Source organism: Carcharodon carcharias, chromosome 31 (genome assembly GCF_017639515.1).
Source record: "Carcharodon carcharias isolate sCarCar2 chromosome 31, sCarCar2.pri, whole genome shotgun sequence".
Taxonomy (NCBI): Eukaryota; Metazoa; Chordata; class Chondrichthyes; order Lamniformes; family Lamnidae; genus Carcharodon; species Carcharodon carcharias.
In genome coordinates, this window is record NC_054497.1 from 6783930 (window position 1) to 6811445 (window position 27516).

The 27516-nt window shown below is 44.3% G+C and overlaps 1 protein-coding gene across 2 annotated transcripts in view; it reads left to right on the forward strand.

The window, feature by feature from the left end:
• Nucleotides 1-4565: 4565 nt before the first annotated feature.
• The window catches only part of LOC121271723 (oxysterols receptor LXR-beta-like), a 40300-nt gene continuing 17349 nt past the window's right edge, over nt 4566-27516 (forward strand). For both annotated transcript variants that reach the window (XM_041177909.1, XM_041177910.1), the window contains exons 1-7: nt 4566-4683; nt 14905-15096; nt 16803-16892; nt 19509-19667; nt 21387-21656; nt 23432-23640; nt 25146-25325. In XM_041177909.1, coding sequence (XP_041033843.1) covers nt 16853-16892; nt 19509-19667; nt 21387-21656; nt 23432-23640; nt 25146-25325 — 858 coding nt within the window. In that variant the 5' untranslated portion in view covers nt 4566-4683; nt 14905-15096; nt 16803-16852. The remainder of the gene's footprint in view (nt 4684-14904; nt 15097-16802; nt 16893-19508; nt 19668-21386; nt 21657-23431; nt 23641-25145; nt 25326-27516) is intronic.

The following is a 27516-nucleotide window of genomic DNA, read 5'->3' on the forward strand; positions in this document are numbered from 1 at the left end:
GAGGACATCACGGCAGGTCTCCATAGCGTCCAAATCACATGCTATTGGCGCATCATGAAAACATGGGGGCTGCAGACCTTTTTGCCTTTTGTGGACATCTTCCCTGCAGTAGTCATGAGCTGGAAGCACCGAGTTTTGTAAGGATGGCTGGACTTTAAAATATGGCGCCCACCCAGCATGATGAAGTGACAAGGTGATGGCATGGCAGGAAAAATGAGAGCCCATCCGCCATGGAAATGGCACATTTCCCAGGCATGCATACATAATACGGCAGGTGAAATGTCGTTTTACCTGCTCGCCACAACACTTAGCGCAAACCTGGGACAATTCCACCCTTTGTGTGCGGAAGCGTCCCCTAATTTCTCTCCTGAAAGATCTGGCTCTAATTTGTAGACCAGGGTTGTCCAACATATAGCCCGTGGGTTAGAATCCGGCCGGCCCAATCTTTCTTAACATTAAAATTTCACAGCGAAAACTCTTCCAACTGCTCCCAGAGGCGGAGACTTTACACTGCAACCTGGTCTGCTGGCTATCATGCCATCATTGTCTGAAGGGTTGTGGCCATTGGGCCAGTGTCCAGCTGTGCAGTTTCTGATTGGCTCCCTGGCCTGGGAGTCACCGGGCTGATGCTCTATCCGGCTATTGAGTTTGGTTGCGCAGGTGTTGGGTGAACAAAAAGGTGCTAAATGCCCAGCATCCGCTTAGAGATTATTCTCAATCATTTTGTATCAGGGCGCTGGCACTGGATTTCACTGCAACTGAGGGAATGTGCCCTCCCCCTGAATGGCTGCATTTTATTGTGCAATTTTTAAATTAATTTTACCCTGTTTCGTGATCAACAGTTTTCATTCAAGCTTGTGTCCCTTTTTTAACCTATCTGGAATACTCCACTATCTTGAATACTCCACATCGCTACATCAAGTGTGCAGGCAGACATTGATGACTTATGCAAGCAAAAATCAATGCCCGATATCTCACTAGATCAGTGTTCAATAGAGTGACGAGGAAATGAGCTAATTAATTAGTCTGGTCAAACAGAGAGAAAGAGTTAATGTTTCGAGTTCATATGACTCTTCCTCAGAGCTCTGTTTCTCTCTCCACAGATGCTGTCAGATATGCTGAGTATTTCCAGCATTCTCTGTTTTATTTCAGATTTCCAGCATCCGCAGTATTTTGCTTTTATAATAAATTAGTTTTCTTGTTTGAAGCCTGTTCATAGAAATGCGCATTTTTTGTTTTGATTAATAGTGAGATAAATTTCTAATGCCTTACCTTTTAGTTGTTTGGTAGCACAGAACTTGAGTATTGTTTAAAAAATACACATTTTCGAAGCTTTTCATTTTGCATCCATCAGAACAATTTGCAAGAATAACAAATGTAAAGGGAGCAACAGTTTATACTTCATGAGAAGAGAGTGCTGATTGGTTGGCAAGTGGACTCTGATTGGTAGAGGCATTGCCATGGTTGGCATGTGGACTCTGATTGGTAGAGGCATTGCCATGGTTGGCATGTGGACTCTGATTGGTAGAGGCATTGCCATGGTTGGCATGTGGACTCTGATTGGTAGAGGCATTGCCATGGTTGGCATGTGGACTCTGATTGGTAGAGGCGTTGCCATGGTTGGCATGTGGACTCTGATTGGTAGAGGCATTGCCATGGTTGGCATGTGGACTCTGATTGGTAGAGGCGTTGCCATGGTTGGCATGTGGACTCTGATTGGTAGAGGCATTGCCATGGTTGGCATGTGGACTCTGATTGGTAGAGGCGTTGCCATGGAGAATGTATCAGTTAACTGACTGGCTTACCTTTCTGAAATTTGCTCACTGAACCCATGAGTGAGAAAGAAACTGAAACATGGCCTCTCATGTGAAAAGGTTGGAGACCCCTTTTCTAGACTAGTCACCCTAGTCCTAGATTTTCCATTCAATGGAAATAGTTTCTGTCTATCTTTTTCCCTTTAATGTCTTGAAACTTAATCAAATCACCACCTGATTTCCTAAATTCCAGGGAACAGAACCCTGCCCATCTGTCTCAGTACAAGCTGCTCACCTCTGATGAGGTTTAAATAAGTTGACCATAATATGAACAGTATCAGAATTAATAATTCCGATACAACCACTTGGGTTGCGTTCTGTGAAACTCAGAATGGACCAGTGAGGAATTTGCTGGTTTTGCGGCAACATAGATTTTTCTAAACCGAAGATATTAAAGGATATGGGGCAAAGGTGGGTGTCTGGAGTTAGGTCACAGGTTAACCACGATCTCGTTGAATGGCGGAACAGGCCAGAGGGCTAAACAGTCTCTCTTCCTGTTCTTATGTTCCTGTTCTTATATCTGCCTGCTGGTGAAAGTACAATCATGTGGCTGTCAAGAGACAGAGCTGTCATTGTTGGGGGAGAAAGTTGAGTTAGATTTCAAATTTATGATGGACTGCAACACGATCTAAGTATATAGAACCATCTTTATTTTACAGAAAGTACATCAAAATAAGTAACATATTTCAAACCAAATTGAGTGGCACTTACAAACATACATCACAGAACAATACTGTGCGACGGCAGTAAAGTAGTTGAAATTTCTACAGACTGGCTGATATGAAAATGGCCTGTCTGATTCAAAGAACTTAGCAGAAAATGTTGGAAACACAAAGTCAGGCAGCATCTGTGGAGAGAGACAGATGACCTTTCAGATTGGTCACTTTATGCCGAGTGACAGGAAGATATAATAATGTTATTGGAATTTATTGTAAAAAAGTGGTATCTGTGTCTATATGTGTGTGGGTGTGTGTGTGACACATAATTGGATTAAAGGCAGCTGGCCTGAAGGTTTTGATGTATTAGAAGATAAGATAGGTTTAAAATGTTAAGTAGGTAAACATGGGGGAAGTTTAGAATATAAGAGGTAAAAGAATATTTTCATTTTTAAATAAATTAGACTACCTTAAATTCAAAAGAGGGAGTGAAATATTACACTTAACCAGAAGTTAAGAAACAGTGTGTTTATTTTTCCCGATGATTGCTGGTAAAATTGGTACTATGATAATTTTTTATGATCAGGGAGGTAAAGTCCAAAGACATAGTGAAACAATGGGAATTTGCATTCAAAGGGGAAAATATGTATAAAGGAGAGAAGGCTGAGGATAAAGGCAGGCATTTTAAGATCTAACAAGTGTGAAAAGCCTTCAGCATCTACACCTCAAGCTGCTGTCTACAACAAACTGAATTTAAGAAAACTCACTTTGAATTGGGTTGTTCAGGGTATCATGTTTCTTTGCCTGGGTCTTTTAAAATCTGTGTGTCTTAGTGTTACCTTAACAGCGGTGCATGGGGGGCATGGGTTCAAAACCCACCAGGGCAGCTGGTGGAATTTAAATTCAATTAATAAAATCTGGAATTGACAAATAGTCTCAGTAATAGTGAACATGCCAACTATCTTTGATGGTCATAAAATCCCATCTGGTTTACTAATGCCCTTTAGAGATGTAAATCTGCCATTCTTACCTGGTCTGGCCGATGTGTGATTCCAGACCCACAGCAATCTGGTTGACTCTTAACTGTCCTCTGAAATGGCCTAGGAAGCCACCCAGTTCAAGGGCTAATTTAGGGTGGGTAACAAATAGGCTAACCTGGTCTTGATTGAAACGTGTAAGATCCTGAGGGGTCTTGACAAGATGTATGTGGAGGATGTTCCCTCTTGTGGGAGAATCTAGAACGAGGGGACACTGTTTAAAAATAAAGAGTCGCCCACTTCAGACAGCAATCAGGAGACTTTTTTTCCTCTTAGAGGATCATGAGTCTTTGGGACTCTCTTCCTCAAAAGCAGTGGAAACAGAGCCTTTGAATATATATTTAAGGCAGCGGTAAGATAGATTATTGATAAATAAGGGGGTGAGAGGTTACTGGGATAGGCGGGAAGGTGGAGTTGAGGTAGAAATCAGGTCAGCCATGATGTTGTTGAATGGCAGAGCAGACTCGAGGGGCCAAGTGACCTACTCCTGCTCCTAATTTGCATGCCCATATCCCAGGAATAAAGAAAATATATGGAAATGGGCTATTAAACTGAGCCAGGAGGTCAGTGTATGCACAAAGGAATAATTATTCAACATAAGATAGATTACTAATAATAACTGCCTGGACAGCTGTTGACAAGAACTAACTAGGATGAGCTGGAGAGCTGTGCACCACCAACCAACCCATTCCTGCCCACGACACCCCAAACAAAGATGGCGCCCCAATGTCGCAACAGGCAGCGGGGCAAAGATCACTCAACAAAAGTCCCAGGTGGAAAGAAAATTTTTTTAAAAAATAGCTCAGAAATGTCGAACAAACTCTTCACGCGTCCGACGCGGCGCAACTGCTTTAAATTAAAAGAAAACGGAAAGGAATGATATCATTTCGGCCTCGTCTTCCGCCGGAAGCCTCGTCAACGCCGCGCGTCAAAAAAAAAACCTCGTTTTTGATGGCGGGCGGCGGTGATTGACCTGGAGCCCGGCCAATGGGAGGGAGGGCCGGGGGACCGGCGGCCCAATGGGCGGCGAGGAGGCGGGACTTTGGGAGGCAGCGCAGAGTGAGGTTGCGCCTGGGTTTCCCTGAAGTTGTCAAATCTGCTGAAGGGGGAGAGAGGGAAAGTTCCAAAGGGACTGGAGATAAGATAATAACTTCACTTAAAATTACACACAGGCTGGTAAGGACACGGGGTTTATGATCTAATGGGCCCTTAAAAGCAGTGATTATTTAAAGAGTGGGAGGGGGGGGGGGTCGGTTTTGTGTCTTTATTCCTGTTTAAATGCTGCATTATTATTCTAGGTGAGTGGGAGGGGGTTTCGTGTTTACTTCCTGTTTGTCTGAGGCCCAGAGTGGATCCTCTGCATCAAACATCAGGGACTTTAAAATCCCAGCCCCTAAAATCTCTTCCTTGGCTAAAATCACCCTTATATAAAAAAAAAAACAGGCTGCAAAATTGCTTCAATTCAAGAATCAGAAACGAATCATTTGCCTGGTGCATTGGTTTCAAAAGATCTGATCCCTTTCTTTTGGTGTGAATTGGAAACTTGTCATGTTTTGTCTGACCAACCCCCCCCCCCCCCCCCCTCACCCCTTTAAGTACTGTAATTGTTAATCTGACCTTGTGCTTGCTAACCAGCTTTGTGTTTCTAAGTATTTTAAATGATTTGATGTTGTTTATCTTGCATCATTAGTCAAACCCATGATATGGGTGCAAGCAAATCCATGAAAGAAAATATTTTGCCGCCTGCTTTAATCTTTGCTAAAGCATCTTGCAGGAGGCAGTGATATAGATCTCCCTGCCTAACAGCACTGTGGGTGTACCTACACCATATGGACCGCAGCTCACCACCACCTCCTCAAGGGCAATTAGGGATGGGCGATAAATGCTGGCCTAGCCAGTGATGGCCACTTCCCATAAATGATTTTTTAAAAAAAAGAACAGCCTGCATTCTGTACAGTTGCTGATCTGTCCAGTTTGGTTTCTCCATGTGGTGTAATGCATTTTGTTCAAGCAGACCTGGGGAAAATAAAATTGAGCTTTGAAGAACAATAAATCAGCTTTTGTATTGCTGAAAAAATGCTATCTAAGCTTTTCATCTTGCACTCATCAGGATAGCTCACAAGAAATTACCAATCTGTAATGGGGGGAACAACAATTTATACTGCATGAGAAGAGAGTGCTGATTGGTTGTCAAGTGGACTCAACTTTTCTTCACATTTACCTTTTCTTAAGAAGAAAAAGTTTCATTTTGCAACAGCTGGAGCCTCCCAGACTTTTAGTAGGAAATGGGTAGGTGCTTGTGGCCTGCTGATTCTCAGCCATGCTGTTGTGTGTCGGGGTGGGGGCTGTCTATCAGTCACATCCCTATACAGTGGGAAGAGGTGGAATGGAAGGTTGAGTGTCATTGGGTGGCTTCTTACAGCCCACCTCAGAAGTGACACTGATGCATGTAACAGCAGTTGATTTCTGATCTTGCTTTCCATGTAAGGGGGTGTGTGGTCATTTTAAAAAATTCATTCGTGGGATATTGACACTGCTGGATAGGTCAGCATTTATTGCCCACCCCTAAGTTCCCTTGAGAAGGTGGTGGTGAGCTGCCTTCTTGAACTGCTGCAGTCCCTGTGGTGTAGGTACATCCACAGTGCTGTTAGGGAGGGAGTTCCAGGATTTTGAACCAGCGACAGTGAAGGAACAGTGATACATTTCCAAGTCAGAATGGTGAGTGACTTGCAGGGGAACTTCCAAGTGGTGATGTTCCCATGTATCTGCTGCCCTTGTCCTTCTAGATAGTTGTGGCCGTGGGTTTGGAAGGTGCTGCCTAAGGAGCCTTGGTGAGTTTCTGTAGTGCATCTGATGAATGTGAAAAAGTACTAAACCCCTCCCAAAAAAATCAACGCAGAATACTGTCATTTGAGGGTAGGGGTGGGGGCACCAAATTAATCCACTTCTTTTAAAAGATCCGATCTCTTTTTAGTGTGAATTGAAAACTTTCATGTTTTGACTGACCCACTCCTCAAGGTGGTCTCCCTCTTAAGTAATTGTTAATCTGACCTCCTGCTTGCTAACCAGCTTAGTATTTCTATGCATTTTAAATGATTTGACATTGTTTATCTTGTGTGATTAACCAAACCCATGACTTTGATGCACCAAAATCCATAAAAGAAAATATTGTGCTCTGTGGGCTAAGAGCCATTGTGCCTATCACTCAAAGTCTTTCGTAAAATTAAAAGCGAAAAAAACACAAGAAGTGTATGTTATTTTTGTAGTTCATTTCTCTTCGCTATAGAAGATGACTGTTTCTCGCTTGTGTAGAGTCATCCATTGTGCATTTTAATGTGGTTGTGGAGCCAGTTGCAGACCTGCATGGCTTTCCACAATGTGAGCGAGGATGAATTGTGTGACTTTGTTCGGACTGCCCAGTCTTCCTAGCTCATCTTTTGTCCTTAGCTGCCTGTATTCTTTGCTGTTTGAAGGAAGCGATGCCACTAGTTGAAATCACTCCCCAGGTAGTTCTTTCTTGTGTGTTTTTTTTCCCAGTCTATGGTGGACATGTCACATTTCCTAAGGAGTCCTTGAACCTTAATTCAGACCTACCTCGCAGAAGGTGTCCAAGTTGAAGTTGTGAATACATGACCACCTTAGGGATTTTATCATCAAGTCATATGTACTACATGGCCACTCCATCTAAGCTGGGCTCCGATGATGAGGGCTTCAATATTTCTGCTCTTTGAAGTACCTCAGTGTTGGGCACTTTGTTCCTCCCTTTTGATGCCCATGATGTTCGAAATGCATCTCTTGTCCAACTGCTCAAGACGTCTGAAGTAGGTGGCCAATATCAGGCCAGCAAGGCAGATATGAAGCCTAAAAGTGGCCTGGTGTATCTGTCTCAGTAACCACACTACAGAACAATGGAGAGCAGTTGTCATGCTGCCATTAGTTCCAGAGCCCCCTCCACTTCCTCAGGTTGGGAGGGTAATTCCCTATCTAATAACAAGAAAAAAAGACTTGCAACTAAATAGCACTTTTCACAACTACTGGATGTCTCAAAGCACTTTACAGCCAAATCAAGCACTTTCGAAGTGTAGTCGCTGTGGTAATGAAGGAAACATGGCAGCCAATTTGCACATAGCAAGCTCCCACAAAGAGCAAAGAATTAAGTGATCATCTGGCTAACAGGACGCAGAGAGTAGGCTCAAATGGGTCTTTTTCAGGTTGGCAAGGTGTAACTAAGAGCACTAGTGAGACCACATCTTGAATATTGTATACAGTATTGGTTGCCTTAGTTAAGATAGGATGCACATGCAATGGAAGCAGTTGGGAGAATCCACCAGGCAGGTTGGACAGGCCAGACTTGTATTTGCCGAAGTTTAGAAGAGTAAGAGGTGATTTGGATTGAAACATATAAGATCCTGAGGGGACTTGACAGGGTGGATGTGGAGAGGATGTTCCCTCTTGTGGGAGAATCTAGAACTAGGCGCCACTGTTTAAAAATAGGGGGTCACCCATTTAAAAGGGAGAAGAGGTGGCATTTTTTCTGAGGTTTGTGAGTCTTTGGAACTCTCTTCCTGAAAAGGCGGTGAAAGCAGAATCTTTGAATATTTTTAAGGCAGAGGTGGATAGATTTTTGGTAAGCAAGGGGGTGATAGGTTATTGGGGATAGACAGGATGTAGATTTGAGATTTCTATCAGATCAGCCATGATCTTATTAAATGGTGGAGCAGGCTCGAAGGCTGAATGGCCTACTCCTGCTCCTTGTTCGTATGTTTGTTTAATATGTTTTTTTGTGATTGAAAGATAAATATTTTCCAGGACACGGCGATAGCTCCCCTGCTCATCTTTGAAGTGGTGCTATAGGATCTTCTACATTCACCTGAGAGGGTAGACTGGGTCTCAGTTTCATGTCTTATCCAAAAGACCTCTGACAGTATAGCACTCTCTCCGTGCTGCACTGGAGTGTCAGCCTTGACTCCTAGAAAGTGTACGTGCAGGAATTATGGGTACAACTGGACTGGTCTCTCATATGGTGCAAATAGAGCGCATGCAGTCTGGCCCACATTGGAAGGAGCATCAATCTGATGCAGTACCAGTGAGCTCCTTGTGTAATTGGAAACATATTCCAGCAAGAACTGGGAATTTGGGGAAGGGATAGAGAGCTTACCATATTAGTGATGCATCGAATACTTACAGTTGAATATTGGTGATGCTCTAAGGAGTAGTATTAATTGTTGAAGTGTTTCAGGTTGGGCACTGACTTTTCATCTGCCTCTGGCATCTGATTTTCAATCCAGCCTGTAGTGATAGGATGAAAATATTTTTCTCTGGCCGCTGAAAGTGAGGGTCCCTATTCAAGAAGAGCTTGAGGGAATTACTGAACTGAGCATGAGTTCAGAATGTAAAATGTTCCGTGTGTAATGCTTTTGAATCTTGTGTTACTTAGGTTCACGAGAACGATCCCAGGAATGAAAGGCTTAACAAATGAGGGACGTTTGAGGACTCTGGGTCTATACTCGATGGAGTTTAGAAGGATGAGGGGGCATCTGATTGAAACTTATAGAATACTGAAAGGCCTGGATAGAGTGGACGTGGGGAAGATGTTTCCATTAGTATGAGAGACTAGGACCCGAGGGCACAGCCTCAGAGTAAAGGGGAAGACCTTTTAGAACAGAGATGAGGAGAAACTTCTTTAGCCAGAGAGTGGTGAATCTATGGAATTCATTGCCACAGAAGGCTGTGGAGGCCAGGTCATTGAGTGTATTTAAGACCAAAATAGATAGGTTCTTGATTGGTAAGGGGATCAAAGGTTACGAGGAGAAGGCGGGAGAATGGGGTTGAGAAACTTATCAGCCATGATTGAATGGCTCTGTAGAGCAATCCAGTCAGTGCTGTTCCCCTCCTATCCCTGTAGCCCTGTGAGTTTAGTTCCCGCAAGTGCCCATCCAATTTCCCTTTGAGTCAAGTTGGGAGAAAAATCAACAATTGTTCCTACTTCAGGTCACAATCCAATGTCTCTTACCAAAAAATTATTCAAGTCTTGACATTAATTGAGTGGAGGACATTGTGTGCTCAATTGAGTTGAGCACATAAGGCTACTTAATAATATTTACAATACATATTAATGACTTAGATGAAGGAAGTGAATGTAAAATCACCAAGTTTGCGGATGACATAAAAATAGGTGAGAAGGCAAGTAGTGAGGATGACACAAGAAGCCCACAGAGGGATATAGACAGGTTAAGTGAGTGGGCAAAAACTTGGCAGATGGAATATAATGTGGGAAAATGCAAGGTTATGCACTTTGGCAGGAAGAATAGAGGAGCTGAGTATTATTTAAATGGAGAAAGACTGCAGAAGGCTGCAGCACAGAGGGATTTGGAAATCCTTTCACGTGAAACCCAAAAGGCTAACATACAGGTTCAGCCGGTAAATAGGGAAGGCAAATGTTGGCCTTTATTTCAAAGGGAATGGAGCATAAAAATAGGGAAGTCTTGCTAAAACTATACAAGCCACTTGTTGGACCTCACCTAGAATACTGCAAACTATTTTGGTCCCCTTATCTAAGGAAAGCATTAGAGGTAGTCCAGAAAAGGATCACTAGGCTGATCCCGGGTATGGAGGGATTTTCTTAAGAGGAGAGGTTGAGTAGGTTGGGCCTATACTCATTAGAGTTTAGAAGAATGAGAGGCGACCTTATTGAAAAATATAAAATTCTTAGGGGGCTCAACAGGGTAGATGATGAGAGGTTGTTTCCCCTTTTGGGAGCGTCTAGGACCAGAGGGCATAATCTCAGAGTAAGGGGGCACCCGTATAAAACAGGGATGAGGAGGAATTTCTTCCCCCAGAGAGTAGTGAATCTGTGGAATTCTTTACCGCAGAGGGCTGTAGAGGCTGCGTCAATAAGTATATTCAGCGCTGAGATAGATAGAGTTTTAATCAGTAAGAGAATCGAGGGTTATGGGGACAAGACAGGAAAGTGGAGTTGAGGATTATCAGATCAGCCATGATCTCATTGAATGGCAGAGCAGACTCAATGGGCTGAATGGCCTACTTCTGCTCCTATATCTGATGGTCTTATGGTTTTATGGTCTTAGGATCAGGATTGCCCATGTTGCTCCCCAGGTTCAAATAATGCTGTTGATATTCACCGTCTAGACTCACATAAGGATGAGGTACTGGGCTGCTAGTTACTGATCATAGGCACTTCAGGGGTGAGGGGATTGTCCTATTGGCAGAATTGAGCCGCCGAGGCTTATACTCACCAGACTTTAAGAGAAGTGAGAGGTGATCGCAATATAAAATTCTTAGAGGGCTTGACAGGATAGTTGTTGCCCATCCCTAATTTCCCTTGAGAAGGTGGTGGTGAGCTGCCTCCTTGACCTGCTGCAGTTTGTGGTGTAGGTAACCCCATGGTGCTGCTAGGGAGGGAGTTCCAGGATTTTGACCCAAAGACAGTGAAGGAACGGCGATATATTTCCCAAGTCAGGATGGTGAGTGGCTTGGAGGGAAACTTGCAGGTGGTGGTGCTCAAATGCACCTTCTGCCCTTGTCCTTCTAGGTGTAGAGGTCACGGATTTGGAAGGTGCTGTCGAAGGATAAGTTGCTGCAGTGCGTCTTGTAGATGGTACCACTGCTGCCACTGTGCATCGGTGGTGGAGGGAGTGAATGTTGGAGCTAATGGATGGGGTGCTGATCAAGTGAGCTGCTTTGTCCTGGATGGTGTTAGGCTTGTTCCGGGGATGGCGGGACTGCCTTATGCAGAGAGATTGGGCAAACTGGGCCTGTATTCTCTCGACTTTCAAAGAATGAGAGGTGATCACATTGAAACCTACGAAATACTTAAAGGAATAGACAGGTAGATGCAGGCAAGATGTTTCCCCTGGTTGGGGAGTCTAGAATCAGGGGACACAATTTCAAAATAAGAAGGAAGCCACTTAGGACCGAGAAGAGGAGAAATTTCTTTACTCAGTGTTGTGAACCTTTGGAATTCTCTACTCCAGAGGGCTGTGGGAGCTCAGTCATTGAATATGTTTAAGGTAGAGATTGTTAGATTTCTGATTGACAATAACATAAAGGGTTATGGGGATAGTTTGGGTAAAAAGCATTTAAGTGTTCGATCAGCCACGATCGTATTAAATGGCGGAACAGGCTCGAAGGGCTGAATGGCCTTTTCCTGTTCCTGTGTTCCTAAGCTTCTTGAGTATTGTTGGAGCTGCACTCATCCAGGCAAGTGGAAAGTTTTCCATCACACACCTGACTTGTGCCTCGTAGATGGTGGACAGGCTTTGGGGAGGCAGGAGGTGAGTTACTCATTGCAGAATTCCCAGCCTTGACCTGCTCCTGTAGCCGCGGTGTTTATATGGCTGGGATAGGACAGGGAGGTAGAGCTGAGGTAGATGATCAGCCATGATCTTATTGAATGGCAGAGCAGGCTCGAGGGGCCGAATGGCCTCGTTCTGCTCCTATCATTGAAGTGAGCATAAGAACAAAAGAAATAGGGGCTGAACCAGGCCATTTGGAAGTGGGATAAGCTCCAGAGTTGCGGAAGAGATAAAACTGGAATTGCAATCAGAGAATCTCTGAAGTATGACCTCTACCTGAGTGTTTGCAGAGCCTGCTCCCACCCTTGAGGTAGACTTCCAGCATCACTTCCTACCTTCAGGAGAGAAACTGGCAATGGCAACAAAGAGCTTAACATTTCACATTGTTTCCGTGATGTAGAAAGTGCTTTCCTGACCTGGCGAGTAAGGCTGTTTATCTGCACTTAACCTGGGACTCCTCCTGAAGGACGACGTGAGCGTTAGATAATTGTCTGACTTTATTCTCCCAGTGCGGAGCCTCACATGTCTGGGAGGTCATTCTGACACTTGGGAGCTTGTTGCATGTGATTTCCAACCACCACCCCCCCCCCCCCCCCCCCCCCGGTTCCTGCCATTTAAATAAATCATGAACTCAGGTTTGCAACACTGGACCATGAAATTGACCACTGGGAGTGTGAAATGGGAAAATGACTGGGAATTCCTCGGTTGGAGGATGCTCCTATTGGCAGCTTTCCTTTTTAAAATTCTCATCGTTGTTTTCAAATTCCTCTGTGACCTCTCCCCTCCCTATCTCTGTAAGCTCCTCCAGCTTCGAGATATCTGCGCTCCTCCAATTCTGGCCTCTGGTGTGTGTATGATTTTAATTGCAGTGCCTTGGTAACTGTCCCTGCAGCTGCCTAGACCCTAAGCTCTGAAATTCCCTTCTAAACCTCTGCACCTCCTTTCAGCTGTGCCTTAAATTCTACCTCCTTGACAAGGCTTTTCGGGCAGCTCCCCTAATAGCTCCTTCTTTGGTTTGGTGGCAGGCCAGGTTCAGAAAGTGATTTTAAAGGCATATGGGATCCTGAGCTTTATAACTAGAGACATAGAGAACAAAAGCAAGGAAGTTGTGGTGGGCCTTTATAAAACATTGATTTGGCCTCAGCTGGAGTATTGTGTCCAATTCTGGACCCCACACTATAGGAAGGATGTGTAGGCGTTGAAGGGCCTGCAGAAAAGATTCACAAGAATGGTTCCAGGGATGAGGGACTTCAGTTACATGGATAGATTGGTGAAGCCGAGGATGTTCTCCTGGGAGAAGAGAAGGTTGTGAGGAGATTTGATAGAGGTGTTCAAAATCATGAGGGCTCTGGACTGGACAGAGTAGGTAGAGAGAAACTGTTCCCATTGGTCAAGGAGTTAACAGCCAGAGGACAACGGTTTAAAGTGATAGACAAAAGAACCAAAGGTGGCATGAGGAAAAACATCTTTATGCAGCGAGTGATTAGGATTTGGAACACGCTGCCTGAGAAGCACGGTGGAGGCAGGTTCAATTTGGACTTTCAAGAGTGAATTGGGTTATTATCTGAAGAGAAAAAAAATCTGCATGGTTATATGGTGAAAGGGTGAGGAAATGAGACAAGCTAAATTGCTCTTGCAGAGAGGCAGCATGGGCTCGACAGGCTAAATGGCCTCCTTCTTTGCTGAAGCCTTTCTATGATTCTGTCCAAAATATACTTCTGTGAAGTGGCTTGGGCCACTTTACCACAATAAAGCTGCTGCATTAATTGTTATTGTTGCCCCTGTGTGTAGGTGTGGGTGTGTGTGAAATAAGCATGTTATTCCTCGGTAGAGTCTATGCTCCTTGCACTATGAGGCAGTTTTAACTTTTTAAGATGATGAAATGATTCCTCTATAAGGGAAAACGATAATCTGGAGAGAGAGAGTACAGGGCTACTACCTTTGAACTCACAGAACCTAGGTTAGGGAGGGGAAAAATTTGCTTCTAATTGTATTCTGTGACCCCCTACAAGAGAGCGTGTGTATTGTGTTGGGTAAAATGAGGATTGACTTTGACTGTGATGCCCTTTTTGGTCAAATAGCTCACTGCCAACCACAGTCGAGGATCACTTGTGAAGAAGGTTGTTTGAAATAATCAGGAGGAAAGCTCATTTGATTTCTCATTTGTTTTCCAACACTTTTAGAAGTGCTCCAATCTGATATTTCTCAAGAATCTTTAAACTGTGACAGGGTTTTTTCTTTTGAGTTTTGCATACTGCATTTAAAAAAATTGGTTTTCTTTCTCCTCCTGAACATGCTAACTCAGACTTGCGCCATCACATTGCTGCCCTCTGGTGTTCTTGTGCAGATGATCATCCTTGATGAGCCTGGATAGGATGTGTAGGTGGGCTATTGAACTGGGAAGGGCATCACAGCTGAGTCTGAAAAAACAGAACATGCTGGACACACTCAGCAGGTCAGGCAGAATCTGTGGGGAGAGAAACAAGAGTTAGCGTTTCAGGTCAACGACCTTTCATCGGAACTGGGAAAAGTTAGAGATGGAACAGGATTCGAGCAAGAGGTGGGTGGGATGAGGGCAAAGGAACATCTGTGATAATGACAGCTGAACTTGATCCTGTCTTCATTGGACGTGTGAGCACATGCCATTACTGGCAGGTATCGCTGAACAGTGATCAGGAGCAGGAATTAATTCACTTTTCCTCCCTATCTTCCAAGCTCAAGGGGTGACCTGGGCTGTACAAACCAGCATTTACGCCCAAGCTTTTCACGTGTCCCAAAGTGCTTTACAGCCAATGAAGTACTTTTGAAGTGTTGAATCTTTGAAAGTTCTAGCCAATTAGTCGCGCTTTCCTGCCCTTAGCTCGTAGCCCTGCAGATTTCAAATTTGGAAGTTAAGAGTATATTTCCTGTGTTTGGTTATCATTGTATGAGCTTTGTAAAGTTTATTTCCATGGTTCTGAGATCTGTTTATAAGACTTCGCTTAAAGCCACTCCCTCCACTTATTTTTTCCTACATGTTTGTTATGGTTTGCAAGCTTCCTTCAGGTGAGTTGTTTCATCCGACTACCTTGTGTTGTTTCAGGGCAAGCAGCGAATACAGACTCTCCAACGTGACCTGAACTCAGGACCTCTCCTCTCGAGCACTTAAGAGAAAGAAAGAGCAAGAGTGGGGAAAGCCCACAAGATTTCGCGTGGCTGGACTGCGTGGAGCTGGAGCAATGTTCTGAAGCTGCGAGCGCTGGCAGCCCAGTGGTGGCAACATGTGCTAATGCAGGTATGCTACATGGTTGTCCAGGCATTGAATATTGATTGGTTTGGGGCAGGTCACTGTATAACAGCCAGATTTCATGGTGTCAGCTGTGGCGCTCTTACCTCTGAGTCAGAGGCTGTGTGTTCAAGCCCGGCCCCAGAGAGATGACGCGCCAGTTCTGAAGTTTCAGTTTCTAAATTGAAAAAGGGGTTTCCTGTGTCTGAAATTATTGTTGCAGTTTGCAGCTGGGAATGGGCATTTGGCATTAGCCAAGTCTTGTATCCTGGGGTGGTGGGGAGAGGAAAGGGGAAGGGGCATAATTGCCTCTGCTGGTTTTCTATAGAACAGTTTTGATGGAGATTGTCCATGAACCAAGAGTTCTTTCTGAAAGGAGAGACATAGAAACATAGGACTTAGGAGCAGGGATAGGCCATTTGGCCTTTTGAGTGTGTTCTGCCATTCAATAAGATCGTGGTTGATCTGGTTGTGGCCTCAGCTCCACTTTCCTGTCTGCCCCGTCATTACCCTTGACTCTCTTGTATATCAAAAATCTGTCTCCTTGAATAAATTCAATGACCCAGCCCCACTGCTCCCTGGGGAAGAGAATTCCACATACTAACGACCCCCTGAGAAAGAAAAAATTCTCTTCATTTCTGTCTTAAAAGGGAGACCTCTTTTTCTTAAACTCTGTCCTCTAGTTCTAGTTTCCTTCGCGTGGAAACATCCTCCCAGTATCTACCCTGTCAAGCCCTCTCAGGATCTTAGATGTTCAAATAAGATCACCTCTTCTAAACTCCAATGGGTATAGTCCCAACCTCTTCAACCTTTCTTCATAGGATACGCCCTTTATCCAGAAATAAGTCGAGTGAACCTTCTCTATACTGCTTCTAATGCATTTATATATCTTATTTTCCAAATGAGGAGTACTCCAAATGTGGTCTCACCAAGGCCCTGTAGCTGTAGTAAAACTTTCCTACTTTTATATTCCATTCCCCTTGCAATAAACACTAACATTCCATTTGCCTTCCTAATCACTACCTGCATACTAGCTTTTTGTCATTCATGCACCAGGATACCCAGATCCCTCTGTACCACCCAGTTCTGCAATCTCTCTTCACCTCCTCTTGACAACTTACTTTCATACCCATCTTGGTGTCATCAGAAAATTTAGCTATCATACTGTGTTGTCGATTGTCACCAAGGCCCTGTAGCTGTAGTAAAACTTTACGCACTCAGGATTGTTCAGCAGGTGCTGCACAATCGCTTATTAATGCAAGATGAAAAGCTGTAGCAAATGTCTCTCTTTTCAGCAATATTCAAGTTCACCACCACCAAGCAACTGTTTGGATAGCCTAGAGTTCAGTCACTTCTGCTCCTCTGCAGCAACAGTGTCTGACTGACACGCGTTGGTGCCCTGTTAAAGAGTTCAGTTCTCTTGCTTCATTCAGGGTTTTCAGCTTCTGACTGCTGTACACCAACAAGATTTGGAAGTATGTGTTTGGGGGGCACGGTTATTGAGTGCTGACGGAAATTCCAACCAGTTATGATACCCTCTAATGCTGAATAGCCTGTTGACTAAGTGTCTAAACGCAGCTGTAAAAAATGACCACTGGGCAGTCACACCATTGCTACGAGTAGAAGCTGAAGCTGAGCAGTTCCAGGCAAGGAAGTGAAAGAATAAAATTAAAGATCAAACTGCACCATTAACGATTTGTACTTTTATTTCTTAGCTTCTCTCTGGGATTGTATTTTCACAATGCAGTGGCGCACGTGATGGAAAATGTCCTTCTCAGCTGTGAATGGCTTGGATGCTGGCCACGGTAGGCCCTTTTATAGAATTGTCCAGCACACATGGAGGTCATTCAGCCCGTCATGGCTGTGCTGGCTCTTGGAAAGACCTATCCAATCCACTCCCTGCTCTCTTTCCCTATAGCCTTGCAAATTTTTCCTTTTCAACTATATACAGTAAATGCTGGTGTATAAGTCGACCTTGGAAGCCTCGAAAATATCCCTCCAGAAATGAGGGTTGACTTGCACGGCAAGTATAAAAGTGAACCGCCGGCATGGGTGTGGGTGGTCGCCATTATTGTCGTTCACCGCGTGTGGTCTGCTCTGTGTGGGCACGTCTTAAACTCCCACACATATTCACACAACAGCCCGTATCGCCTGTTTGATCCCTGCACCCAGTTATAAGGGATCGATAAGTAAAATATCCATTTATGGGATGAAAAATTGAGATTGACTATATTTGTGAGTATAGCATGCCATGGCTGAAAAGGGGGCCAAGTTATATGGTGAGTATCTGCAAAAACATGATTTTTGGGGCCAAAAACATGGGGTTTTCTTGTACGCTGGGTCGACTTATGCGCTACAACCTATGGTATCCAATTCCCTGTTGAAAGTTGCTGCTGAATCTTTTTCCATTGCTTTTTCAGGTAGTGCATTCCAGATCATCATAACTTATTGCATAAGGAGAAGTTCTCATCTCCCCTCTGGCACTTTTACCAATTATCTTAAATCTTGGCCTCTGGTTACTAACCCAATTGCCAATCAAAACAATTTCTCCTCATGTACTCTAACAAGACCCTTCATAATTTTGAACACCTCTGTTAAATCCTGCCCCAGCTTTCTCTGCTCAAAGGAGAACAACCCCAGCTTTTGCACTTGCTCCACATAACTGAGTCCCTGGTAGCATCTGGTGAATCTCTTCTGCTTCCTCCGCAAGGTTTTAGAAGGGCTTTATCTATAAGCACTGTGACACACTGTGTCAGCAGAAACTTGGTTTAAGTTGTTGGGTTTTGTGACTGCTTGATCACTAAAACAGGTGCAAATTGGCTGCCATGTTCCCTTACTTACAAGTAACTGCACTTCAATTCTCTGTAAAGTGCTTTGGTACTTCCTGAGGTTTATTGAAATGCAAGGTCCTTCTTTCTTTGACCTGGCTAACCAGTGAGCTATAGGAGACACAACCTTAAAATAAAATTAGAGCTAGGTGTTCAGTGATGATGTCAGGAATAACTTTTTCGCACAAAAGGTTGTGGAAATCTGAAACTTTGACTCCCCCAAAAAGCTGTTGAGTCTAGGGACCAATTGAAAATGTCAAAATTGGGATTAATTGTGTTTTTGTCAGGTGGGTATCAAGGGTTACGGAACCAAGGTGGGTAGATGGAGTTGAGATACAGATTAATCGCGATCTAATTAAATAGCTTATCCTGTTTAGGCTTGAGGGGCTGAATGGCCTACTCCTGTTCCTATGTTAGTTTAATCTGAATATCTCTGATGGGTTTAGAATGGGTTTGTGTTGGTGAGATGGAAATGACTGCTGCAGGACCTTAATGGACCCCACATACTTTGGAAGAAACACAACGCAGATTCACCAAAATGGTACAGGGACGTCGAGGGTTAAATTATGTGGACAGCTTGCATAAACGTGGCTTGCTGTCCCTCGAGTTTAGGAGATCGAAGGGCCATCCAATCAAGGTGCTTAAAATGTTTAAAGGGTCCATATGGAGAAACCATTTCCTCTGGTGGGGAAATCAAGATCAAGGGAACAGAATCTTAAAGTTTGAGCCAGGAGATTCAGGACCAAAAACAGGAGCAATTTAAACAGGAGTTTAAAGAGCATTCGAACTTTGGTACTTCTTTCCTCCCAAAAGCTGTGGATGCTGGGGTCATGGAGCTATGAAGATTGATAGATTTTTGTGATGTAAGGGTATTAAAGGATCTGGAGCAAAGGCGAATAAATGGAGCTCAGGTATAGATCAGCCATAATCACTTTGAATGACAGTGTTCAAGGGCCTGAATGGCTTCCACCTATTCCTTATGTTTATCTTTAGGAAAACTGAGAAGGAATTAGAGACAATGTAGAAAAGATTCATAAAAATGGTTCCAGGGATGGACAACTTCAGTTATGTAGCTAGATTGGAGAAATTGGGACTGTTTTGCTTGGAAGAGAGAGTGTTGAGAGGAGGTTTGATCGAGGTTTTCAAAATCATGAGGGGTCTAGACAGGGTAAATTTGGAAAAACTGTTCCCACTGTGGAAGGATCGAGAACAAGAGGGCCCAGATTTAAGGTGATTGGCAAAAGAAGCAATGGAGACATGAGGAAAACTTTTTTACGGGACAAGTGGTTAGGATCTGGAATGCGTTGCCTGAGAGTCTGGTGGAGGCAGATTCATTCGAGGCGTTCAAGAGGGAATTGGAGTATTGTCTGAAAAGAAAGAATGTGAAAGGTTTCGGGAGAAGGCGAAGGAATGGCACTAGGTGAATTACTCATTGAAAGAGCTGGTGCAGACAGGATGGGTTGAACAGCCCTCTGTAACACTTCTGTTCCTAAGGTTTTGTTTTCATAGAAATTGTAACAATATGAATATATCATTGTCAAGTTTTATTGACATTGGTTAATTTTGAATTTTTTTCATTCTCTCCATTTTCAGAAGATGACAGAAGTGTCACAGAGCCTGTCACTGAGGATAGTGCAGACAGCGCACAGCATCATGTGAAGGAAGAGGAGGTGGAGGAGGGTGGTGACTCTGTCGCCACTCTCCACAATGGTTCATTCTCCACTGACTCAGAATTCTCCCTAAGTATCTGTGGTAAGGTTTCATTTTAAGAAAAAGGAATTCAAAAACTTCAAAAAGATCCTTTGGAAAAGTTCACATTTTCTACCTTGACTGAACTGTGAGATGGGAAAGTACTTGAAGAGCACAGGAACTGGTATATAAGGTGTTTCTTTAGGAACAGGTGTATTTACTCAACTTTCACACAAGTAGTTTTGTGCACAGAGGTTAAATACATGTTATTCAGCTTTCAATAATTTTCTATCTGAATATTGCTGAAAAGAGAGACATGTTGCTAAATCTTTTTGTCTTGCCCTCATCAGGACAAATGCAAGATTGCCAAATTTTAAACGATCAAAACAATTTATACTACAGGAGAAAAGGGCCAACCCCAAGCTTCGACAACATCTCTCTTTCAGCAAAATTCAATTTTCTATTCATCATCATAACCCTCATATTTTACATGGAATTACATCAAAGTTTACAACACAGAAACAGGCCTTTTGACCAACAGATCTACATAAAAAGGCCTCCTCCCACCTTATTTTATCTAACCCTATCAGCATGTCCATATTCGATTCCTTTCGCTCAGATACTTATTAAGCTTCCCCTGAAATGTGTCTACGCTAATTGCCTCTATGCGGTAGTGTGTTCTGCATTCTCACAGTAAAGTTCTTCATAATCTTTGCAGTTCCATCAGGGAGAACCACCAATTCTCATGATTTCTGGTCTCGTCTGAATAAATCTTCTTTCTTTTCTTCTCTGTGGGCTTAACGTGTTCTCTAAAGCAAAATGCCCAAGGACTGAACACAAGCAGGCAGGCCGAACCAATCATTTGTCTATGTTCAGCATCACCTGTCTGCTTTATTTGTTTGTTTACATCCAATAGTGGCTGAGCAAATATTTCTTCCAATTAATTATTGGGAGGATTGAAACCATTGTTTTCGGCTGCTGCTCCAAACTCATTCCCTTACTGCTGACTCCATCCCTTTCCCTGCAACAGTCTGAGATTAAGCCAGTCTGTTTGCAACCTTAGTGTCACATATGGTCCCAAGATGAGACTCTGACCTCATATTTGTGCCATCCCTAAGACTACCTATTTCTATCCCTGTGACATCACTCAATTTTGCCCCTGTCCCAGCTCATCCCATGCTGAAACCCTCTTATATGCCTTCATTACCTATAGACTTGACTCTTCTAACGCACTCCTGGCTAGTCTCCTACGTTCTACCCTCCCTAAACTTGAGGTCATCCAAAACTTTGCTCATGTCTTGATTTTAAAATTCTCATGCTTGTTTTCAAAACCCTCCATGGCCCCTGACTCTCCCTATCTCTGTAATCTCCTCCAGCTCTACAACCCGGTGAGATAATTGCTCTTCCTTAATTCTGTCTTTGTGTGCCTTGCCAAGTATGTGGCCGTACTTTCAGCTACCTAGGCCCTAAACTCTGGAATACCCTCTATACACCTCTCCACCTCTCTACCTCACTTTCCACCTTTAGGACGCTGCTTAAAACCTTGTTCTTTGACCAAGCTTTTGGTCGTTTGACCTAATATTTCCATATGTGGTTTGGTATCACACTTGGTTTATAATGCCCCTGCGAAACACCTTGAGATGTTTTATTATGTTAAAGGTGATATACAAATATTTATTGTTGTTGTTAAAGTGTTTGTTGGCCTTGTTTATAAAAATCTAGCTGTATAGCAGACCTTTAATTCTGAGCAGTTATGCCTCATTGCCTTGCCCTTCCTTTCAGGGGATGAGCCAATGATAAAGCGCAAGAAGGGCCCGGCCCCAAAAATGCTGGGGAACGAGGTTTGCAGCGTCTGTGGGGACAAGGCGTCGGGTTTCCATTACAATGTGCTAAGCTGTGAAGGCTGTAAGGGCTTCTTCCGCCGTAGTGTCATCAAGAATGCACAGTACACCTGCAAGAACAGCGGCAAGTGCGAGATGGACATGTACATGCGCAGGAAATGTCAGGAGTGCCGGCTGCGGAAATGCCGAGAGGCAGGAATGAGAGAACATTGTAAGCGAGTTTTAAGCAGTTTTCCTCCCTCCGAAATTATGGGATTTGGCAGGGGTGGGTGGTGGGGTGGAGAGGGTAGATAGTGTGGGCCGGTGATATTTAACAGTCCGATGCCTGAATTTATTTTTGGCTGTTCTGATCGAACAATGTGTGTGCCAGTCCAGGACACTGAATGCTCAGGACACTTTGATACTCAATGTGCTGTAACTGGTTGTGATGGTATTCGGAGAAGCAAATCTAGGATTTGGAAATGCTTGCACTGTAGCTGTGGAGCCAGTGGAGGCTGGTGAGGGCGAAGATGGAGCAAGCCTCAGACTTGCGTCAGGCCACTGAGTTGTTGGTGAGTTGGAGTTTTATACAGGCTGGGGCTTGTGTGTCTGTCATAGAGAAATTTGGAGAAATTGAGTTTTGAGGGTACAAGGGATGAATGGACACTGAAGAGCTGAGATAAGAGCGTAGGGCAGAGGTGATGTTTTGGATTTGGGACATATGCAATCTTCTCAGCGGGTCAGGCGTGGAGCTTGAATCTCACACGAGAAACTCTCATAATTTGATCATGCTTATCTTGAAATTCTGCTTGAGCAAGTGGTTGAGAAAGGAGATGGGACAGGTTACCAGGCCACGAAGTTTGGGAGAGAGATGTATAGGATAGTTTCTGTTTTGTTAAATGGAAGAGATTGCTGGCTGACCAGTGTTAATTTGATCCCAAGCCAGTTGGTAAAGTATGAAACTAGGCACTCATACTTTTCTTGATAAAGTTTATTTACAGAATGTAGCATTATATATGCCTGCTTCCCACCACCTAACCCAATGTCCCAGCAGTCTCTCTTTATAAGTGCTGTAAGTACTTAATTAAACCTGTGTACCTTGACAATATAATTAATATACCCTTAACAGCCTGGACTTCACTGTCACCATGCCACTCATGATAGAGTGGTAAAATTGAGGTGGTCGCTTTTCTGAAATGGACCGTATGCCTGCAGATGTTGCTGTTCAGGAGAAACAAGGAGTTAAGGATCCTTGGGCCATGATGAAGATAGCCACACATGCATATAGATGATGCCATTAGAGGTGGTAGGGGGTGGGGGTACTGACTGCATTGGCATAGGTAGGATTGGAGCCATAATTGGACAAGTGCATGGAGATGGGTCAGAGATGGTACAGGAGGATGGATTGACTGCTTTGAAAGGCCTGGAGCAACTGAGGGAGTTGAGAAGGAATAGCCTGGCCCAAATACAATTACACAGGCTATTGTTAATGGCTTTGACCAAGGCAGGCTTAGTGCTGAAGGTGGGATGGAAACCAGACTGAATGGGTTTGAAGAGAAGGGAATGAAGCAGGATGATGTGTTTGCAGAGGAAGCAGAGGTGAGTGACAGGGTCGGAGATAGAGAAGATGAAGAGGCTGGGATTTTCTTTTTAAATCAGGAGGTGATAATAGAAGTTTTGAAGTCTTGTGGTTGCGTTACAATTCTTAAGGAAGAGGAGAAGTTGACGATCTGTACAAATTTTGGGTTGATGAGAGGTGCTCAAGCTGTCAAGAACTGGATAGAGGGAAGAATAAATGGAAGAAGAGTGTAAGAAAACTTCTCTAATCAACCTGAATATTTATCCATTTTTATTTATTTATAGTGCAAACCTTATTTAAAACAAAACTCATATCATTGTTGCAGACAGAGTAGATGCTGAAGGAAATTACCTGAATGGAGAACTTGTGTCTCACCACAATCAGCAACTGCTCTGCAACCCCAGAGTGATTAACATGCTTGTCTCCAGGTGTCCTGTCGGAAGAGCAGATCCGCAACAAGAAGCAGAAGAAACGGGAGGACGACATGGCGCAGACGATGGTGATGGCGGCAGAGGACTCGCCGGTGATGGTGGACATAGCCAGGCTTACAGCAGAGCAGGAAGAGATGATCCAGCAGCTGGTGGCCGCACAGCAGCAGTGCAACAAGCGGTCATTCAGTGACCAGCCGAAAGTAACGGTGAGTTTACTGAACCATGGTCCAGCACAGACGCTTTCTCCCTGCCTTGTGCTCCCCACTCCACCCACTCCCCTCCCTGCCCCCAGATGACCTGCAAGTACCGATTGCTGCTGGGGTACAACTCCTTCATGGGTGCCAGACATCCACCAGGCAGGAAGAAAGAAATTGTATTTATAGTGCCTTTGGGTCATCCCAAAGTGCTTCACAGCCGATGAAGTACTTTTTGAAGTGTAGTCACTGTTGTAATGTAGGAAATGTGGAGGCCAGTGTATGCACACTGAGCTCCGACCAATTGTAATGGGATAATGACCAGAATTATTTTGTTTAAAAATATGATATTGAGGGATAATTATCAGTCAGAACTCCCCGCTCTTCTTTGGAATAGTACCATGGGACCTTTTGCATCCATTTGAGAGGGCAGACAGATCAAAGAGAGCAGCAGTCTCTCACTACAGCACTCCAGTGTTAGCCTAAGTTATATCTCTGCAATGGGATTTGAGCTACAATCTTCTTAAGAGGCGAAAGTGCTACCAGCTGAGCCATGGCTGGCTGTATAGGATAGTTTGCTTCTGGGGGTTTGAAGGAATACTAGCTGTTCACAAACAGTCACTTGGTAGTACAGAAATTGAATATTTCTGAAAAGAGAGACGTGTAGCTGAAGCTTTTCATCATGCACTCATCAGAACAAATGCAAGAATGATAGACTTGGGTTGTTTTCGTTGGAGCAGAGAAGACTGAGGGGGCGACCTGATCGAGGTGTGCAAGATTATGAGGGCCATGGACAGGGTGGATAGGGAGCAGCTGTTCCCCTTAGTTGAAGGGTCAGCCACAAGGGGGCATAAGTTCAAGGTGGGGGGCAGGAGGTTTATGGGGGATGTGAGGAAAAACATTTTTACTCAGAGGGTGGTGATGGTCTGGGATGCGCTGCCTGGGAGGGTGGTGGAGGCGGGTTGCCTCACGTCCTTTAAAAAGTACCTGGATGAGCACTTGGCACGTCATAACATTCAAGGCTATGGGCCAAGTGCTGGTAAATGGGATTAGGTAGGTAGATAGGTCAGGTGTTTCTCACGTGTCGGTGCAGACTCGATGGGCTGAAGGGCCTTTTCTGCACTGTGATTCTGTGAATGACAAATTTCAACTGATACTACTGGAGAAAAGGATGCCGATTGGTTGGCAAGTCGACTCTTATTGGCCGTGGTTGCCATGAGAAAGCAATGGGGAACTATTAACACCCCAGGCTCCCGGGTAATTCAAAGACAGCTCAATGCTTGAACGTATCCCTCTTTTTATTTGCAGAGAACAGGTCCCTGTGTGTGAATGTATGTCACTTCTAGCAAGTACACATGAACCACGTTACCAGCTTGACTGTTCATCTTAAATTGGTTGTTAGCCACACTAACTTGCTATTTTAGGAAAGTTGATTGTTTATGACCGGTTTAAGGTCAGTGTCGAGAGTAAGCCCCGAACGTCAACCGTGTTTTGTTTTTCATTTTCTTCATTCTCAGCCCTGGCCACAAAGTAATGACCCCCATAACCGGGAGACACGACAGCAGCGCTTTGCCCACTTCACAGAGTTGGCGATCATCTCAGTACAAGAGATCGTCGACTTTGCCAAGCAGATCCCGGGCTTCCTTGATCTCTCGCGGGAAGACCAGATCGCACTTTTGAAGGCATCCACCATCGAGGTAAGACAGAGAAGTTTTTAACCAGCCATCTACTGGATAAAGTAGTGCAGTAAAATTTCTGTTATCCAGCACATATTAACCAGAATTTTCTCTTTTTTTGATTGGAGATGTCAAACTCATTGATAATAGTTATTGGTGGCCCATCCTCGCTCTGGTCCCAACATCTGCAGCACCATCTTCCCTCGGCGCTGTTGATTCGATTCACACGCTCCCGCACTTTGAGACCTCAACGCCAGCGTGATCATCCTGGAGCTTTCTCATTGGATGAAAATGTGGAAGCCATCTTACATCTCAGTTAATTGGCATATTGGATTAAATGGCACCTCCCATTCCCGGAGCGTGCTGGTTAACAGGGATATCCCCCTAAAGTGTTCCAAAGGTCTTTTTTCAGTCACTTTCTGCTGGGTATTCTGGCCTTATCCAAGCTGGATTTGGAGATTTACAAGCAGCTGCCAATCCACAGAAACCTGGCTTCTAATAAACCTCAGGGTGTGCCTATTTTGACCACTTGCTCCTAAAAAGTAGCCACGGAGTGGCCTTAAAGGGACAGGCCAGATTTTAACAAAGTTCCATCTTAGCCATCACTATGCTCTGGAGCCCAGGCTATCTATTAGCTGATCTCCCATGGCTCTGCTAATGTTATGACATAATTGGCTTGTGGGTCAGTCACAGTGAAAGTTTTGTTATCTCTTCAGTCTCCTCCATTGAGATCTCTGTGCTGCTTCATCTGGCCTCTTGCGCATCCCCAATTTTAAATTGTTCCTCCGTTGGTGGCCGTGCTATCAGCTGCCAAGGTCCTAAGCTCTGGGATTGTCTCTCTAAACCTCTCTGTCTTTCCCTCCTCCTTTAAGCTCCTTAAAACTCCCTCTTTGACCAAGCTTTTGGTCATCTGCCCTAATACCTCCTCAGGTGGCTCTGTCACATTTTAGCTTTATAAGTGCCTTGGGATGTTTTATTGCATTAAAGTTGCTATATAAATGCAGGTTGTTGCTGTTGGTTTATTGAGAACAGAGTTTCCTTTTTTAGCTAAATTATTTTCAGCTCTCCTCTAGTGAAGGCACTGAGATTTGAAGCCATAGGTGCCAAAGACCCAGTCCCTTGCTTAGGTGGATATTGAGGCACCAAAAACATGCACCTGTGGAACTGAATCACTTAGAGTCTGTGTCTTCAGGGGAGAAGAGGGGGAAAAGGATATTAAAAACAAAATAACCTGACTTGTATACCACTACATGTTTGGAGAAGAAAAGTGATTGATGAGGCATGAGCTGAACTCCCAAGGTGAGGTGAGAGTGACTGTCCTTGACACCAAGGCAGCATTTGACCGAGTGGCATCAAGGAGCCCTAGCAAAACTGGAGTCAATGGGAATCGGGGAGAAAACTCTTGACTGTTTGGAGTCATACCGAGCACAAATGAAGATGGTTGTGATTGTTGGAGGTCAGTCATCTCAGTCCCAGGACATCACTGCAGGAGTTCCCCAGGATAGTGCCCTCGGCCCAACCATCTTCAGCTGCTTCATCAATGACCTTCCTTCGATCATAAGGTCAGAATTGGGATGTTCACTGATGATTGCACAATGTTCAGCACCACTCATGACTCCTCAGATACTGAAGCAGTCCATGACCAAATGCAGCAAGACCTGGACAATATCCAGGCTCGGACTGACAAATGGCAAATAACATTCGCGCCACACAAGTGTCAGGCAATGACCATCCCCAACAAGAGAGAATCCAACCATTGGCCCTTAATGTTCAATGGCGTTACCATCACTGAATCCCCCCCTACCAACATCTTGGGGGTTACCATTGACCAGAAACTGAACTGGACTAGCCATATAAATACTGTGGCTACAAGAGCAGGTCAGAGGCTAGGAATCCTGCAACGAGTAACTCACCTCCTGACTCCCCAAACCCTGTCCACCATCTACAAGGCACAAGTCAGGAGTGTGATGGAATACTCCCCATTTGCCTGGATGAGTGCAGCTCCCACAACACTCAAGAAGCTTGACAACGTCCAGAACAAAGCAGCCCTACTTGATTAGCACCACATCTACAAACATTCACATCCTCTGCCACCGATGCACAGCAGCAGAAGTGTGTACCATCTACAAGATGCATTGCAGGAATTCACCAAGGCTCCTTCGACTGCACCTTCCAAACCCACGACCACTACCTTCCAGAGGGACAAGGGCAG